This window comes from Rhinoderma darwinii, chromosome 1, assembly GCF_050947455.1.
Source record: "Rhinoderma darwinii isolate aRhiDar2 chromosome 1, aRhiDar2.hap1, whole genome shotgun sequence".
NCBI lineage: Eukaryota > Metazoa > Chordata > Amphibia > Anura > Rhinodermatidae > Rhinoderma > Rhinoderma darwinii.
This window is the reverse complement of record NC_134687.1, coordinates 392,793,601-392,811,071: the sequence shown is the minus strand read 5'-3', so window position 1 is coordinate 392,811,071 and position 17,471 is coordinate 392,793,601. Positions and strand designations below refer to the sequence as shown.

The window sequence follows — 17,471 nt, the reverse complement described above, 5'->3', positions numbered from 1 at the left end:
ATTCATATATTTTTGTTTATTTATCTATTCAACATATTTATTATTTGTATTTTATGTATGTATTTATATATTTAATGAAAACGATCCATTATGTATTGATTAGACATTATATTGTATTAACCTTAATGACCTGCCTATTTTTTAAATTTTTCCATCGTCGCATTCCAAGAGCTATAACTTTTTTATTTTGGTGTCGACATTGCTGTATAAGGTCTTGTTTTTTGCGGGACAAGTTGTATTTTTTAATAGCACCATTTTGAGGTACATATTATTTTATCTTTTTTGGGGGGGGGGGGTAGAAAAAAATCTGAAATTTCGCCACTCTTTTTTTGCGTCCTAAATCGACGCCGTTTACCGTGTGGTAGAAATAACACAATAAGTTTATTCAGCGGGTTGTTACGATTGCAACGATTCCAAATTTGTATAGTTTTTGTATGTTTTACTACTTTTACACAGTAAAAACGCTTTTTTTTTCAAAATTTTTTTTTTTTTGTGTCTCCATATTTGAAGAGCCGTAACGTTTTTATTTTTTCGCCGATGCAGTTGTATGAGGGCTTTTTTTTTTATCACATTTTTTTAAAGTCAGGATTCACAGAAAACAGCAATTTTTCAGTCGTTTTTTTATTTAATTTTTTACAGCGTTCACCGTGTGGGTTAAGTAATGTAATAGCTTTATAGTCGGGGTCGTTGCGGACGTGGCGATACCAAATATGTGTAACTTTTTAACTTTATTTTGTTTTTTTAATAGTAAAGCAGTTTGTAAGGGGAAAAAGTGGGTTTTACATTTTTTTTTCAAATTTTTTTTAAATTAACTTTTTATTAAACTTTTTTTTTTACTTTTTTACTAGTCCCACTAGGGGACTTCACTATGCGATCATCCGATCGCTATTATAATACACTGCAATACTTTTGTATTGCAGTGTATTACTGCCTGTCCGTTTAAAATGGACAGGTATCTGCTAGGTCATGCCTGCGGCATGATCTAGCAGGCATTCATTACAGGCAGACCTGGGGGCCTTTATTAGGCCCCCGGCTGCCATGGGTGACACAGACACTCGGCGATCTTATCGCCGGGTGTCGGTGGGATGAGAGGGAGCTCCCTCCCTCTCTCCAAAACCACTCAGATGCGGTGCTCGCTATTGAGCACCCCATCTGAGGGGTTAAACGGGTGAGATCGATACTAATATCAATCTCAACCGCCAGAGCAGGGACGTTCCCACCCTCAGCTGTCAAATCTCCCTGCTCTGTTTACTTATTCCGATGCCGCGACGTAAAAAGTCTATGGCATCGGAATAAGGCCCGTTAGTGACCGACGTAAGAAGATTATGGGCCAGTCACTAACGGGTTAATATACGTTTCATATATATCTGTTTTATATATTATCTGTCAGCTTTTGATAAATAACATATGTTTTTCTTCTTTTTTATTCGTTCACATTTGTCTATACATTCTTTATTTATTATGTATGTTCAATAATAATAATATAAATCTATTATTTACTATTTATTATTTTGGGTATTGTATGACAACTTTATTTATCATGCAGCATTATTCAATGAAGTGAAGTGTGTGCATATTGGATTTCTGTTTTTCTATCTATTCCTTGATAGACTCTGTGCTCTATTTGCAGACGCTCATTAGCGCATGCGCTGTGGGCACTGTACTGTTACTATAGTGACGTGCGTACATCGTCATTGGATGAGACGCACCGTCACGACGTGGACACCTTGGCGCTTTCTGGTGATGCAGTGTTTGCATCATGGTTTCTGAGCGCCGTTTGAATGTGCAGTCAACAGGTGCTACCAATTAATAATTTGATGCCAGCGCTACTATATAAACCCCGTTTTTAATAATAGTCAGCCTCCTGACGAAGCCGGTCGCAGGCGAAACGCGCGTCGAGGCGTCTCTGTGCCATCTCTTCACGTACCCTTCTTCTATCATGTCCACAGGTATGTTGTCCCTTTTATATATTACATGGGGCATATACTAATGCTTGTTTGTATATGCGCTGTTTATTTTCAGCGGGTGTCTGCTATGCATATATTGCAATAGGCAGCATTTTTTTTACAGATATAGTCACTCTTTGTATCTTTTGCCCTATTGGCACCTCGCTACACTCTCATTTATGGCATGCTAGGACTGGGATGTTTTTGAGATTGGTTGTCTCTTGTTTTCCTCATGGTATGTTGTCATCTATACCTGATCACTACTTCTCTCGATATATGATCCGTCTTATTCTTATTATATTTATCATTGTGACACCAATATATTGTTATGTATCAATAAAGATGTATATTTTTTACAATATATGGTAGTGATTTATCTCTATACTCTATTGGGATGTTATGTCCCCTGCGCTTTTGCGCTTTTTAGGTTGTTGCATAAAAGTTGTGATCAGCCGACGTTTGCTCATGTAAACAGGGCAGTGATCGAGAACGAGCGTTCATACAAACGCCCGGTCGTCTGATCATTGGCCCGAGTAAAAGGGACTTTACTAATTACATAGTGCTGAGGATCTTTACAGATCTTGTTTGGATTCTGACTTATCTCCTAATTTTCTTAATTGTTGCTTTTTGCTTAAAAAAAAAATACAAAAAACAAGGTAAAATGAACAACACTTGCTATAATATCTTTATATTTCTTTATGCTGTTTGAAATGGCAATCCAAAAATAAAACAAAAAAGTTTTGAATATAAGCATTCTTGTTATCTTCCTTCTCTTTCTCCCCCTTGCTATGTTTACAGATAGATTTATGATCCATTAACCCCTTAATGACCAGCCTATTTTAGACCTTAATGACCAAGCTATTTTTTACGTTTTTCAATCGTCGCATTCCAAGAGCTATAACCTTCTTATTTTTGCGTCGACATAGCTGTATAAGGTCTTGTTTTTTGCGGGACAAGTTGTATTTTTTAATAGCACCATTTTTAGTTACATATTATTTATTGATTAATTTTTATTAACTTTTTTTTGGGGGGGAATAGAAAAAAATCTGAAATTTCGCCACTCTTTTTTGCGTCCTAAATCTACGCCGTTTACCGTGTGGTATAAATAACACAATAACTTTATTCAGTGGGTTGTTACGATTGCAACGATACCAAATTTGTATAGTTTTTGTATGTTTTACTACTTTTACACAGTAAAAACGCTTTTTTTTCAAAATTATTTGTTTTTGTGTCTCCATATTTGAAGAGCCGTAACGTTTTTATTTTTTCGCCGATGCGGTTGTATGAGGGCTTTTTTTTTGCGGGGCGACTTGTAGTTTTTATTGGTACCATTTTGGAGTAAATGCGACTTTTTGATCACTTTTTATAAAATTTTTTTAAAGTCAGTATTCACAGAAAACAGCAATTTTTCCATGGTTTTTTATTATTTTTTTTACGGCGTTCACCGTGCGGGTTAAATAATGTAATAGATTTATAGTCGGGGTCGTTACGGACGCGGCGATACCAAATATGTGTAACTTTTTAACTTTATTTTGTTTTTTTAATAGTAAAGCAGTTTGTAAGGGGAAAAGCTGGGTTTTTCATTTTTTTTCACATTTTTTTTTAAATTAATTTAATTAAACTTTTTTTTCACTTTTTTACTAGTCCCACTAGGGGACTATAATATGCAATTCTGCGATCGCATTTATAATACACTGCAATACTTTTGTATTGCAGTGTATTACTTCCTGGCCGTTTAACACGGACAGGCATCTGCTAGGTCATGCCTGCGGCATGATCTAGCAGGCATTCACTCTAGGCAGCCTGGGGGCCTTTATTAGACCCCCGGCTGCCATTAGAGACACAGACACTCGGCGATCGTATCGCCTGGTGTCGGTGGGGGAGAGAGGGAGCTCCCTCCCTCTCTCCAAAACCACTCAGATGTGGTGCTCGCTATTGAGCACCGCATCTGAGGTATTAAACGTGTGAGATCGATACTAATATCGATCTCACACGGCAGAGCAGGGACGCTCCCAGCCCTCAGCTGCCTCTAGCAGCTGAGAGCAGGGAGATCTGACAGTTCCCTGCTCTGTTTATTTATTCCGATGCCGCGACGTAAAAAGTCTATGGCATCGGAATAAGGCCCGTTAGTGACCGACGTAGAAACACGATGGGCCGGTCACTAACGGGTTAAAAAACGGGAAGGTTTAGTCTGCTTTGTCCGGGAGGCAGAAATCACATTCCACTGTTTGCAATAGAGACAAAAAAAAGTCTAGGCCATGCCCACTTAGTATTGCCCTGCTTTATCTACCAAGCAAAGCAGTTGTCGAAGATGGCCAGTTCAACAGAGGTGTATGTGGTCCAATGCAGCACCTCGGCAGCCTTTGTTTTTTTAAATTTAATTTCCAACTGAGAATACCTGTAGCTTGGGGGAAGGGGTTTGAGGAATGACAGTTTATTCCATGGGTTGGCACCTTAAGGCCCTTTTACACGGGCCAATTATAGGGGAAAAGGAGCGTTCACAGGACGCTCGTTTCCGATCATTGCCCTGTGTAAACAAGTCAATGATCAGCTGTTGAACGAGCTTGTTGGCCTAGTAAAGGACAACAGAGGATTTCTAGATAAATGAAACTTTGCGGGCAAGTAGGGCTCCAAAAGTCTGGGCAAATGCTTATTATTATGTTTTTGCTTGGATACATATTTTAAAGTGTTCCTTTCCTTACAGAAAAGCTAAAAATACCATCACTACGTAAGCAGCTGTAGATGTATGATTTAACACAGTAAGACATTAAGGGGCAGATTCACTAAGACTGGCATTTTATTGGCCAGTCTAAGTTTGAAGCTTTTTTTATTAAAAAAGTTTGACACGCTTGTGCTGTCCATACACCATAAAGGTGCTATGAGCTGACTTAGATTTCCACTATGATTCACGCCATTTTCTGGTGTGAATTATATCATATTTGTCGGGCTGTGGGTGGAGCCTCCTTCTAAGTCCGGTCCACTTTTTTGAAAAATTATGTAAAAGAGAAAAAGTAGAAAAATGGTGTAGATCGTTTGATAAATTCCGCCCTTCGTATCTAACCTGTATTTTTAGGGTCTTAACCTCTTAAGGACGCAGCCTAGTTTGGGCCTTAAGGCTCAGAGCCCATTTTTGAAATCTGACATATTTCACTTTATGTGGTAATAACTTCGTAATGCTTAAACCTATCCAAGCGATTCTGAGATTGTTTTCTCGTGACACATTGGGCTTTATGTTAGGGGTCAAAGTTGGTCGAAATATTCAGTGTTTATTTGTGAAAACTTACAAAATTTAGAGAATTTACAAAAATATAATTCTGAATTTAAATGCATCTGCTTGTAAACAGATGGTTATACCACCGAAAATAGTTATTAGTTCACATTTCCCATATGTCTACTTTAGATGGGCATAGTTTTTTTAACATTCTCTTATTTTTCTTGGATGTTACAAGGCTTAGAACATAAACAGCAATTTCTCATATTTTTAAGAAAATTTCAAAAGCCTTTTTTTTAAGGTAACTGTTCAGTTCTGAAGTGGCTTTGAGGGGCCTATGTATTAGAAACCCCCATAAAACACCAACTAGACCCCTCAAAGTATTCAAACCAGCATTTAGAAAGTTTATTTTAACCCTTCAGGCATTTCACAGGAATTAAAGCAAAGTGGAGGTGAAATGTGCAAATTTCATTTTTCTTGCTGAATTTCAATTGTATTCAATTTTTTCTGTAACACAGAAGGTTTTACCAGAGAAACACTACTAAATATGTATTGTCCAGATTCTGCAGTTTTTCGAAATGTCCCACATGTGGCTCTAGTGTGCTCGTAGACTAAAACACAAGCCCCAGAATCAAAGAAGCACCTGGTGCATTTTGGGGCCTCTTTTTTTTATTAGAATATATTTTAGGCAGCATGCCAGGTTTGAAGAGATGTTGAGGTGCCAAAACAGTAGGAATTCCCCAAAAGTGACCCCATTTTGGAAACTACACCCCTCAAGGGATTAATTTATGGTTGTTACCATTTTGACTCCACAGTTTTTTCACAGCACGTATTTGAATTGGGCTGTGAAATTAAAAAAATGTAATTTTTCCAATAAGATGTAGTTTTGGCTCAAAATTTCTTATTTTCACAAGAAATAAAATACCCCATTTTGTTGCCCAATTTGTCCTGAGTGCGGCAATACCCCATTTGTGGTGATAAACTGCCGTTTGGGCCCATGGGAGGGCTCAGAAGGAAAGGACCACCATTTGGCCTACTGGGGATTTTCTAGTGCGAAGTCATGTATGCAGAAGCCACTGAGGTACCAGTACAGTTGAAATCCCCAAGAAGTGACCCCGTTTTAAAAACTACACCCCTTTATCTAGAGGTGTAGTGAGCATTTTGACCCCATAGGTATTGTGTAAAAGATAATGCGTAGCAGACGGTGCAGAGTTAGATTTGCAATTTTCTATACATATATGCCAATTCAATGTCCGATATATTGTGCCCAGCATGTGCCACCGGAGACATACACCCCACAAACTGTAATGTGGGTTCTCCCGGATATGGCAATACCCTCAATGTGGCTGTTAATAGCTGCCTGGGCACACTTCAGGGCTCAGAAGGGAACGATGATGGGGATAAGCTGTGCGGAGTGTATCAGGGTAAGTAAAACTGGGGTAGATTAAAAATCAAGGGATGTATGTTACATTTTAAAACACTTTCATACAGAGCCCTGGTTTTTCGGGACACGTGTCACATTGATATATTGTGTCCTTCCTTATCCCCCTCTTATAGCAGACTTTGCACCTCTTTTGACTTTTTCCCTTCTTGCCAGTTTGGGGAACTTCTCCTGGAAAGTGTTGCCCTGGTACGATGCGTGTGGCCCCGCTTCCAGCAGTACTGGGTGCTCCCCTTCTTGGTCCCTACAGATTAGGTTGTTGATAACCACCTCTTGAAATTCCAGGAAAGTTCCCGTCTGGCCTGCACATCGACGTAGCACGTACGCATTGTGCAATGCCATCTGTATGATGTGCACGGCCAGCTTCTTATACCACACCGCATGGCGCTGTAGGGCTTCAGGACTTGATCTGACAAGTCCACCCCTCTCATGTAACTATTGTAGTCCAGGATGCAATCTGGTTTGGAGGTCTCTTTACTGGTACCTCGTACTGGTACATGGGTACTGGTGTGGCCATGTATTGTTGTCAATACAAGGACATCTCTCTTGTCCTTGTACTTGACACACAATATGTTGCTGCTAGATTGTGCCTTACTCTCACCCCTTCTGAGTGTTTGCCCAAGCAGTGTCTTAGGGAGGCCTCTCAGATTTCTTCTAGCAGTGCCGCATGCCGCAGTACTTTTGGAAGCGAGGCACTTGAAGAGTCGGACGCTGGTATAAAAATTATCCAGGTAGAGGTGGTAACCCTGGTCCAGCACCAAATCCCAAACAATTTTTGCATTAACTCCCAGTAAGGGGGGCATTCTGGGGACTAAATACTGGTGTCCTTACATTCATATATCCTAAATTTGTAGGTATACCCTGATGCACTCTCGCACAGCTTATACATCTTCACGCCATACCTTGCCCTCTTACTCGGCAGGTACTGGCGGAATTGAAGCCTCCCTTTAACCCCTTCCCGACATTTGACGTATCTATACATCAAAGTTGAGTAGGGGAAGTATGGAACGGGCTCACGGAGTGAAAACCGCTCCATACAATGTCGGTGTTGGCTGTTTGTCACAGCCGACACTTTAGAGTAACGAGCGGCATCGCGCTCGAACGCGAATTTAAATCGTTAGAATGAGAGGGGCGACCACCTCTAACAGCTCATCACGCCCCGCAACGCAATCACGGGGGGGAGGGGGGCGATTGTTGCTATGGCTGCATGGGGGCCTAATGAAGTACCCCAGGTCCGCCTCCTTTGTGCACATGCCTCCGGCAGGGCTTAATAGTTGCCTGTCAGAATCACGATATACTGCAATACATTAGTATTGCAGTATATCAAGCAAGCGATCTAACGGTGGCTGGTTGAAGTCCCCTAGGGGCACTAATAAAAAAAAGTATAAATGAGTTAAAGTATTTTTTTTATGTAAAAAAAATTCAAAGTTAAAAAAAACAAACATTTCCCCCTAGAGCATAGTAACATGCGTAGTGCAGTGTATTAGAGCTGTCAGCTACTAGCTGACAGCAAGCATAGTGGGTCCTGACTACTTTTACATAGTGGGTGTTTACTACTTTTACTAGCTGGGCGTTGTGTATAGAAGTGTCATCCACTTCTCTTCACAACGCCCAGCTTCTGGCAGTGCAGACACAGCCGTGTTCTCCAGAGATCACGCTGTGACGTCACTCACAGGTCCTGCATCGTGTCAGACGAGCGAGGACACCGGCACCAGAGGCTACAGATGATTCTGCAGCAGCATCGGCGTTTGCAGGTAAGTCGATGTAGCTACTTACCTGCAAATGCTGATGCTGCTGCAGAATCAACTGTAGCCTCTGGTGCCGACACGATGCAGGACCTGTGAGTGACGTCACAGATCTGCACTGCCAGAAGCTGGGCGTTCTGAAGAGAAGTGGATGATACTTCTCATCAGAATGCCCAGCTAGTAAAAGTAGTAAACACGCCCCGATGTACGCACATAATACACGCCCAGTTGTACTTTTACTTTTCAACACGCCCAGTTGTACTTTTGCAAGCCTAATTTGCATAAATACGAAAATGGTCATAACTTGGCCAAAAATGCTCGTTTTTTAAAAATAAAAACGTTACTGTAATCTACATTGCAGCGCCTATCTGCTGCAATAGCAGATAGGGGTTGCAAAATCTGGTGACAGAGCCTCTTTAAGCAATTAATCAATTAGCTCCCCTGAGTCAGTAACTACTTCTTCTGTCGTACAGCACATTGGATTCCTATATTGAATTTATGCTCAATCTCTGTTAGTGGCTGCCACAGTCCCTAGTGCTTTTCACCAACTTGCGGCCCCTGCTGCATCACCATCGCAGAAATGTGATCACACTGCGGAGATCCCATCCGATGCCTGTATTTCCCAGCTTCCAGGCTCTATGCTGCCGCTACATAGCCCGACTTCTCTGCAAAGGGTAGAGTTAGTGTCTACCGCTTTCTTATTGGCTGAACTCTCCTTGTCAGTAATTCAGCGTGATGGATGGTGTTCGCAGAGCACATGTGCAAGCCTGGGTAAGTCTCACAGAACCTCATCTCCATTTATTTCCCGGCAGTTTCAATGTTGGGCGCAGCACTATTGCTGGACAGCCACTTTCTAAGCAGCACAAGGTGGACTGCTGTATTTGGTTCCTCAGGCTTCTATGGGGTCACTCCTTTTTATTTTTAAGGCATTTCCTATAGTTTTTTCTCTCTACCTAGATGTCCAGCTGAACTACTAATAGGAAAAAGAAATGCAAAAGCAAACACAGATAGTGTGTCAAGTCTCAACAGCTTATTCCTGATGATCTGAAGTCTGAACTCTTGTACTCGTCCAGAGGATCCCTCTTTTTTTTTCTCCTGCTTTAAATCTCAACTTTCTCAGTCCCTCCAGGAAGTAACATCTTCTCACAAAAAGAAGAGCGCTCATAAATCTTGCAAAAGAGTTGTCATTTCTTCTTTGGATGAGTCTCCAGGGACATCTGTACAACGCTCTGAGGGTGCGATATTGTCAGAAGATCCAGACAGTAGTTCTTCTAGGGATGACTTATCTATGTCATAGAGAAAAAACAGTTACTTCATAAAACAAGTCAAAAATACAGCAGGGACTGATGATCTCAGGGATACCAAGTCCAAAAATGAGAGAGTATTTTATTTTTCTAATAAGAAGGCCAAACTTCTTTCTGACCACCCAAATCCGAATGATCTTTTAAGGTCAGACTGAAAGAAACCAGCGAAGAAAGCAGTTCCAGGAACCAGATTTAGAATGGCAGGATCCTCCCAACATGAAATTAGTAGTTGCCAGACTGCTCATTAAATCTATTTTTCCCTCTGATCAGTCATCTCTCTTGAGGGGTCATATATACTGGAAGACAGATTCTCTTCTAAAAAGATCTTATACCACCTATTCTTCAGGATGTAAAGTTTCTCTTGATTCTGTGCGGGTAGCCAGAACTTTACGGTTTTGCTAAGTGAACTTACCAAAGATCTTTAGGAATGCATTTCCAGAGAAGAGATTTTTCAATTCATCCCAGATTTAAGGTTGGGCTGAAATTTCCTTTGTGACTTTCCAGTGAATACCGTAAAACTAGCCTCTAAAAATCTGTCCGTAACTTGCTACTAGAAGGGATCTGTGGCTTAATCAGTGGTCGGGAGACAATCCTTCCAAAAATGACTTACCTTTTCAGCCATATAGCTTATTTTGTCTTATTTTGACCCCCCCCCCCTTGTCTTCCACCGATTCTGGAAGTATCTGCGGAAGACAAGGGGGTGTCTTTTCCTTAAAAAAAAAAAAAAAGTTCAGACAATGTAATTTTCATTCTTCAAGAAGATCCCCTCCAAAGTTCAGTAGAAACTATAGAACTTCTGACAGACAGAGCAGATTTTATGCTTATGGCCCCCTGCACACAACCATATTAGTTTTGCTGGCAACAAAACTGCAGTCCATCAGACTGCAAAAAAACCTATGTTGTGCGTCCGTGTGTCAGGATTCATAGATGCACAACAAAAATAAATTATTTCACCAGTAGTTTTTGCGGTCCTGATTTGCGGCCCCAAACGGGTCCGTGAAAACCACGGTCGTGTTCATGGGGCCATAGAAATAAAGATTCAGGATACAAAAAGAAAAACGTTAACGACCTTTAAGAACCCTCAATGACACCAGGCCAAGCCACCTTGCTTTGTTTGCAGGGCTTTCACATTTCTTCAACATTTGGTAGACAACTACTTGGTACTTTTCTTTGTCTGCAGGGGTTATTTCTTAGAACTAAAGGCACCTTTAGACTAATTTCTTCTGATTTCTCCAAGAAACCCAGTAATCTTACTAGATTTAGAAGAGGTGCCTCAGCATCAAAGCGACTTGGAGATGTACTGAATATTTTCAGTTCCAGAACCCAACAATTAATGTAGACGAATAATAGATCTCACATACCTCAACAAATTCTTGGTAAAAACCAGTCATCAATATTCTACATCGAAAAAATTTTTGGCGTCAATCTACACCAAAGATGCTTACCTTTACATTCCTATTCTGACATCTTACAGCCATTTTTTTTGAGAGTAGCCGTGAAGAGTGGGGACGACATCATTTACCTACAGTTTAAGTGCCTACCTTTCAGCATCTCAACTGCACCCAGGGTCTTCACCAATATTGGCATAGTCCTGGCAGCAGCTCTCAAAAGGCAAGGACTTTTTCTAGTTTATGATCTTGACGATTGGATCCTGAAAGCCCCATCTGCATTTCTTCTCTCAGATCACCTGCCCACCAGAGTGATCACCAGATCACTCTCCTGTTCCTAAAACAGCACAGATTCCTTGCCAACTAAAAGAAATTTCAGCTCTCTCCAACACAGAAATTTCTTTACCTGGGATTAATGCTGGACACGAGCTTTTACCAAAACACTTTCCACAGAAAGAATCTAAAATTTAAGAAACACAGTGACTTTTCTTCTTCATCACAATAAGCTTCTTTGAGATCAGCCATGAGAGTCTTGGGTCGCTTAACATCATCTATACAAGCAGTTCCATGGACCAGAATCCACTTCAGGAGCCTTTAGTCCAATATCCTTGCTCAGTTGAACAGACACCATCTATCTCTCTACTGTCACATGAAGATTTTTCCTCTAACATAATGGACTGTTATAGAATTGCAATTGAGCGACTCCCCAAAGGCTGCTGGAGAGAGCCGGGAGAGAGCGTGCACATAAAACCGCAACCTCAAATCCGTCACAACTCTGATCGACAGTGTCTAAGGCGACCCTAAGGTGTTCGCCAGAGCCGACCGCAAGGTGGAATGGACTTTGCTGCTTAGGACGCAGGTTGACTTGGCAGAGTTCAGCTTTGGATAGGGAGTGCAATGCAGACTAACCTGAGCAGGAAACCAGACAGCCAGGGGATTAAACAGAAAGTCCAAATAAGAAGGCAAGCGGATATCAGGAATAGAAAAGGTCAAAACCAGCCAGGATCAGATAATCCAAAATCAGCAAACAAGGGGTTAACGAGAGACAAGCCGAGGTCAGTTTCCAAAAAGGTCCAGAAGTTAGGAGTGCAGGGAATGTAGGAAGCTTGATCAGACACCAGAAGACAGAAAAAAATTAACAAGCACGGACAGGTGGAAGATGCTGGGTACAAATACTAATTCACACCTGAAGGCAGAAAGAGACAAAAGAGATAGGCTCAAGGTAAAACAGACACGCCCAGAAGCCAGAACCATAGTCATGGTAACCTTAAGGGAACAGGCGTTTTCCTGACATGGACTTGAGATGGTGACTCAAGAAGAAAATACTCACCTGAGACAGATTTTCTCAGAATTAGGTGGTTCTAACAACGGACCCTTCTCAGTGCTTACCTTGGTGTCCATTAGTCTCAGCACAACTCCAGTTTCATATTTACTATCAAAAGTCTCCACTGATAATAACATCAACCAAAAGGTCGAATTACCTACTTTCTTCCAGATCCACAAAATGAGGAACAAGAAAAGCAAGAAAACTAATGTTTTTACGAACTCTAATGTGATATTCGTTTAATTTCAGGGCAAAAAAAAAAAGGCAATAAGGCCAGTAAATAATCACTGACATAATGGATTTACGACAGTATATCTCATTGCTACCTCTCAGAAAGACTTTCTTTTCCGGGGAACTAAAGAGCAAACTCTACCCGCTTGGCTACTCCTGGGCAGAAAAGTATCATGTTCTGTTTTACCAAGAGTTGCAACCTTGTCATCCACTTTTGCGGCTTCTATAGATGCAGACAAGTGCTTTGTGCAGCAGTTTCATCCCCCCCCCCCCCCCCCCATTATTATTTCTTTTCAAATCCAATATGTATTGTGCTAATAAGGATGATAAGGAAAGCAAAAATTGGTTTCCCTTTAATTTTCCTGTCCTTGAATCCAAAGGCAGAATAGCTCCCACCCCCCCCCCCCCCCCCCCCATTGATAAAATGTATTGCTGCATATAACACAAGTTGTTGCTGTTTTCGGAAATGTTATTTTTGCTTGCATTGAATAATTAATTGATGAACAACTCAAAACAAACTCCTATGTATTTTACGCCTTTATTATTCTGTATATACTGTATATACTGTATATACCTTTGTATACCTTTTGCTATACTGTTTGTACCATGGGTTTATACCAACTTATTGTTAAACCAATAAAGATTGTTTAAATTGCAATTTTTCTGAAAATAATAAAGAAAATAAATTGAATTGATTTTTGTGTTATCAAGTATAATAATTATTTATTTTGTTATTTAAAATCTAAAAGTTTGTCTCTGGAATATATCCTACCTTGATTTTTGATAAGGAGGCCTAGCTACTGTAAACTAAACGTTTCTATATTCTTTGTCTTATGTTGCCTCCCTGTGGTCGTTTAGTGTAAACTGTATTACTGTGCTTAGTGATTAACAAACACTGATTGAGCACCCACATTTTCTTTTTGACAGATTATATGTTATGTATATTACATTTTTATCTTAAACTTATTATTTTGTATTGAAAATATTATGGTATTATGGCATCCGTTTTTTTCCCTGTCCGTTTTAAAATCGGATGAATATCATTTAAATTTGTTTCCACACACAACCCTCTGTAGATAATGCCACACAGCCCCCTGTAGGTAATGCCACCCAGCTCCCTGTATGTAATGCCACCCTGCTCCCTGCAGGTAATGCCACCCTTCTCCCTGCAGGTAATGCCACCCAGCCCCCTGCAGGTAATGCCACCCAGCCCCCTGCAGGTAATGCCACCAAGCCCCCTGCATGTAATGCCACCCAACCCCCTGCATGTAATGCCACCCAGCCCCCTGCATGTAATGCCACCCAGCCCCCTGCATGTAATGCCACCCAGCCCCCTGCAGGTAATGCCACCCAGCCCCCTGCATGTAATGTCACCCAGCCCCCTGCAGGTAATGCCACCCTGCCCCTTGTAGGTAATGCCACCCTGCCCCTTGTAGGTAATGCCACCCTGCCCCTTGTAGGTAATGCCACCAAGTCCCCTGTAGGTAATGCCACCCAGCCCCCTGTAGGTAATGCCACCCAGCTCCCTGTATGTAATGCCACCCTGCTCCCTGCAGGTAATGCCACCCAGCCCCCTGCAGGTAATGCCACCCAGCCCCCTGCAGGTAATGCCACCCAGCCCCCTGCAGGTAATGCCACCCAGCCCCCTGCAGGAAATGCCACCCAGCTCCCTTTATGAAATGCCACCAAGTCCCCTGTAGGTAATGCCACCCTGCCCCCTGTAGTTAATGCCACATAGCCCCCTGTAGGTTGCACCCACCCCCCCCCCCCCCCTCCAGGAGAAGTCACTGACTTCAATGTCCATAGTCATTGACTTCTCCTCGAGAGGAATCCCCGGCCACAGGGTCCGGGATTCTGCTTCTGAAGTGAATGACGTCACTGTGTCCATATATGGACTGTGTAGTCACTCACTTCTCCTGTAGCGGAATTCCCTGCCACAGGGTCGGGGATTCCGCTTCAGAAGTGAGTGACGTCGCTGTGTCCATATATGGACAGTGTAGTCACTCACTTCTCCTATAGCGGAATCCCCAATCCCCGGCTGGGGATTGGAGATTCCGACTTCTACAGGGAGCAAAAAAAGACCCTCCTCCTCCTCACATGCACTCTGCACTGTGAGGAGGAGGAGAGAGAGCGCGAGCGACGAAATACATGGCCATCACTCGGGACACATTCCGGTGATGGGCGTGTATTACCCGGCCCCATAGACTTCTATGGGGGCCGGGTAAACGGCTGAAAATAGGGTATTTCCAATTTTTTACGGCCAGGTTTCCCGGGCCGTCAAAAAATCGGTCGTGTGAATAGCCCCATTAGGGGTCTATTGTTCCTAATGCACCCGGCCAAGAAAACCTGTCGTGTGAATAAGGGCTTATACAACACTTAATGGTTACTTACAAAATAATCTATGATGAGCACAAAAGCATACTCCGGCCCTTTGTCATTGGTTCCTTAGGTTACAGTAGCTGCTTATTTGCAGCTAAAAAGCTAACCTAGAAAACGTATTGGGTATTGTCCTGTGCTCTGACTATGCCACTTTCTTCAGAAGTAACCACAGCATGTAGTCTGCTTTAAATTTTGGAATGTTATTTTGTTTGGCTGCTTTACAGTTAATTTCCACTTTTTAACACCATGCTGTTATTAGGAAACGTCTGTTCCTTTAACCCGTTAGTGACCGCCAATACGCCTTTTAACGGCGGCCACTAACGGGCTTTATTCTGATGCATATGCCTTTTTACGGCACTGCATCAGGATAAAGTAAACAGAGCAGGGAGCGTCAAATCTCCCTGCTCTCAGCTGCCAGAGGTAGCTGAGGGCTGGGGGCGTCCCTGCTCTGCCGTGTGAGATCGATATTAGTATCGATCTCACCCGTTTAACCCCTCCGATGCGGTGCACAATAGCGTGCACCGCATCTGAGTGGTTTTGGAGAGAGGGAGGGAGCTCCCTCTCTCTCCCACCGACACCCAGCGATATGATCGCCGAGTGTCTGTGTCTCTAATGGCAGCCGGGGGCCTAATAAAGGCCCCCAGGTCTGCCTGGAGCGAATGCCTGCTAGATCATGCCGGAGGCATGACCTAGCAGATGCCTGTCCGTTTTAAACGGACAGGCAGTAATACACTGCAATACAAAAGTATTGCAGTGTATTACAATAGCGATCAGAGAATCGCATATTAAAGAGGCTCTGTCACCAGATTTTGCAACCCCTATCTGCTATTGCAGCAGATAGGCGCTGCAATGTAGATTACAGTAACGTTTTTATTTTAAAAAAACGAGCATTTTTGGCCAAGTTATGACCATTTTTGTAGTTATGCAAATGAGGCTTGCAAAAGTCCAAGTGGGTGTGTTTAAAAGTAAAAGTCCAAGTGGGTGTGTTTAAAGTAAAAGTCCAAGTGGCCGTGTATTATGTGCGTACATCGGGGCGTTTTTAATACTTTCACTAGCTGGGCGCTCTGATGAGAAGTAACATCCTCTTCTCTTCAGAACGCCCAGCTTGTGACAGTGCAGATCTGTGACGTCACTCACAGGTCCTGCATCGTGACGGCCACATCGGCACCAGAGGCTACAGTTGATTCTGCAGCAGCAACAGCGTTTGCAGGTAAGTCGATCTTACCTGCAAACGCTGATGCTGCTGCAGAATCAACTGTAGCCTCTGCTGCCGATGTGGCCGTCACGATGCAGGACCTGTGAGTGACGTCACAGATCTGCACTGTCAGAAGCTGGGCGTTCTGAAGAGAAGAGGATGTTACTTCTCTTCACAGCGCCCAGCTAGTAAAAGTATTAAAAACGCCCCGATGTACGCACATAATACACACCCACTTGGACTTTTACTTTTAAACACACCCACTTGGACTTTTGCAAGCCTCATTTGCATAATTACAAAAATGGTCATAACTTGGCCAAAAATGCTCGTTTTTTAAAAATAAAAACGTTACTGTAATCTACATTGCAGCGCCTATCTGCTGCAATAGCAGATAGGGGTTGCAAAATCTGGTGACAGAGCCTCTTTAAAGTCCCCTAGTGGGACTAGTAAAAAAAAAGTTTAATAAAGTTAATTTAAAAAAAAAGTGAAAAAAAAAGAAAAACCCAGCTTTTCCCCTTACAAAATGCTTTACTATTAAAAAAACAAAATAAAGTTAAAAAGTTACACATATTTGGTATCGCCGCGTCCGTAACGACCCCGACTATAAATCTATTACATTATTTAACCCGCACGGTGAACGCCGTAAAAAATGTAATAAAAAACTATGGAAAAATTGCTGTTTTCTGTGAATCCTGACTTAAAAAGAAATGTGATAAAAAGTGATCAAAAAGTCGCATCTACTCCAAAATGGTACCAATAAAAACTACAAGTCTTCCCGCAAAAAAAAAGCCCTCACACAACCGCATCGGCGAAAAAATAAAAACGTTACGGCTCTTCAAATATGGAGACACAAAAACAAATAATTTTGAAAAAAAAAGCGTTTTTACTGTGTAAAAGTAGTAAAACATACAAAAACGATACAAATTTGGTATCGTTGCAATCGTAACAACCCGCTGAATAAAGTTATTGTGTTATTTATATCACACGGTAATCGGCGTAGATTTAAGACGCGAAAAAGAGTGGCGAAATTTCAGGTTTTTTTCTATTCCCCCCCAAAAAAAAAGTTAATAAAAGTTAATCAACAAATAATATGTCCCCCAAAATGGTGCTATTAAAAAATACAACTTGTCCCGCAAAAAACAAGACCTTATACAGCTATGTCGACGCAAAAATAAAAAGGTTATAGCTCTTCGAATGTGACGATGGAAAAACGTGAAAAATGGCTTGGTCATTAAGGTTTAAAATAGGCTGGTCATTAAGGGGTTAAGATCGCCATGACTACTAGTCTAGCTTCTGTATGGTTCTGG

The 17,471-nt window shown here is 41.8% G+C and overlaps 1 protein-coding gene across 2 annotated transcripts in view; it reads left to right on the top strand.

The window, feature by feature from the left end:
• The window catches only part of FANCC (FA complementation group C), a 334,367-nt gene that overhangs the window by 166,125 nt on the left and 150,771 nt on the right, over positions 1 to 17,471 (top strand). Inside the window, exon 1 of one of the 2 annotated variants that reach the window (XM_075852382.1) lies at positions 8,813 to 9,114. The exons of the other annotated variant lie outside the window; for it this stretch is intronic. Within the exon in view, the coding sequence (XP_075708497.1) occupies positions 9,079 to 9,114 (36 nt within the window). The 5' untranslated portion in view covers positions 8,813 to 9,078. Of the gene's footprint in view, positions 1 to 8,812; positions 9,115 to 17,471 lie in introns of those variants that run through there. 2 annotated transcript variants of the gene reach the window in all.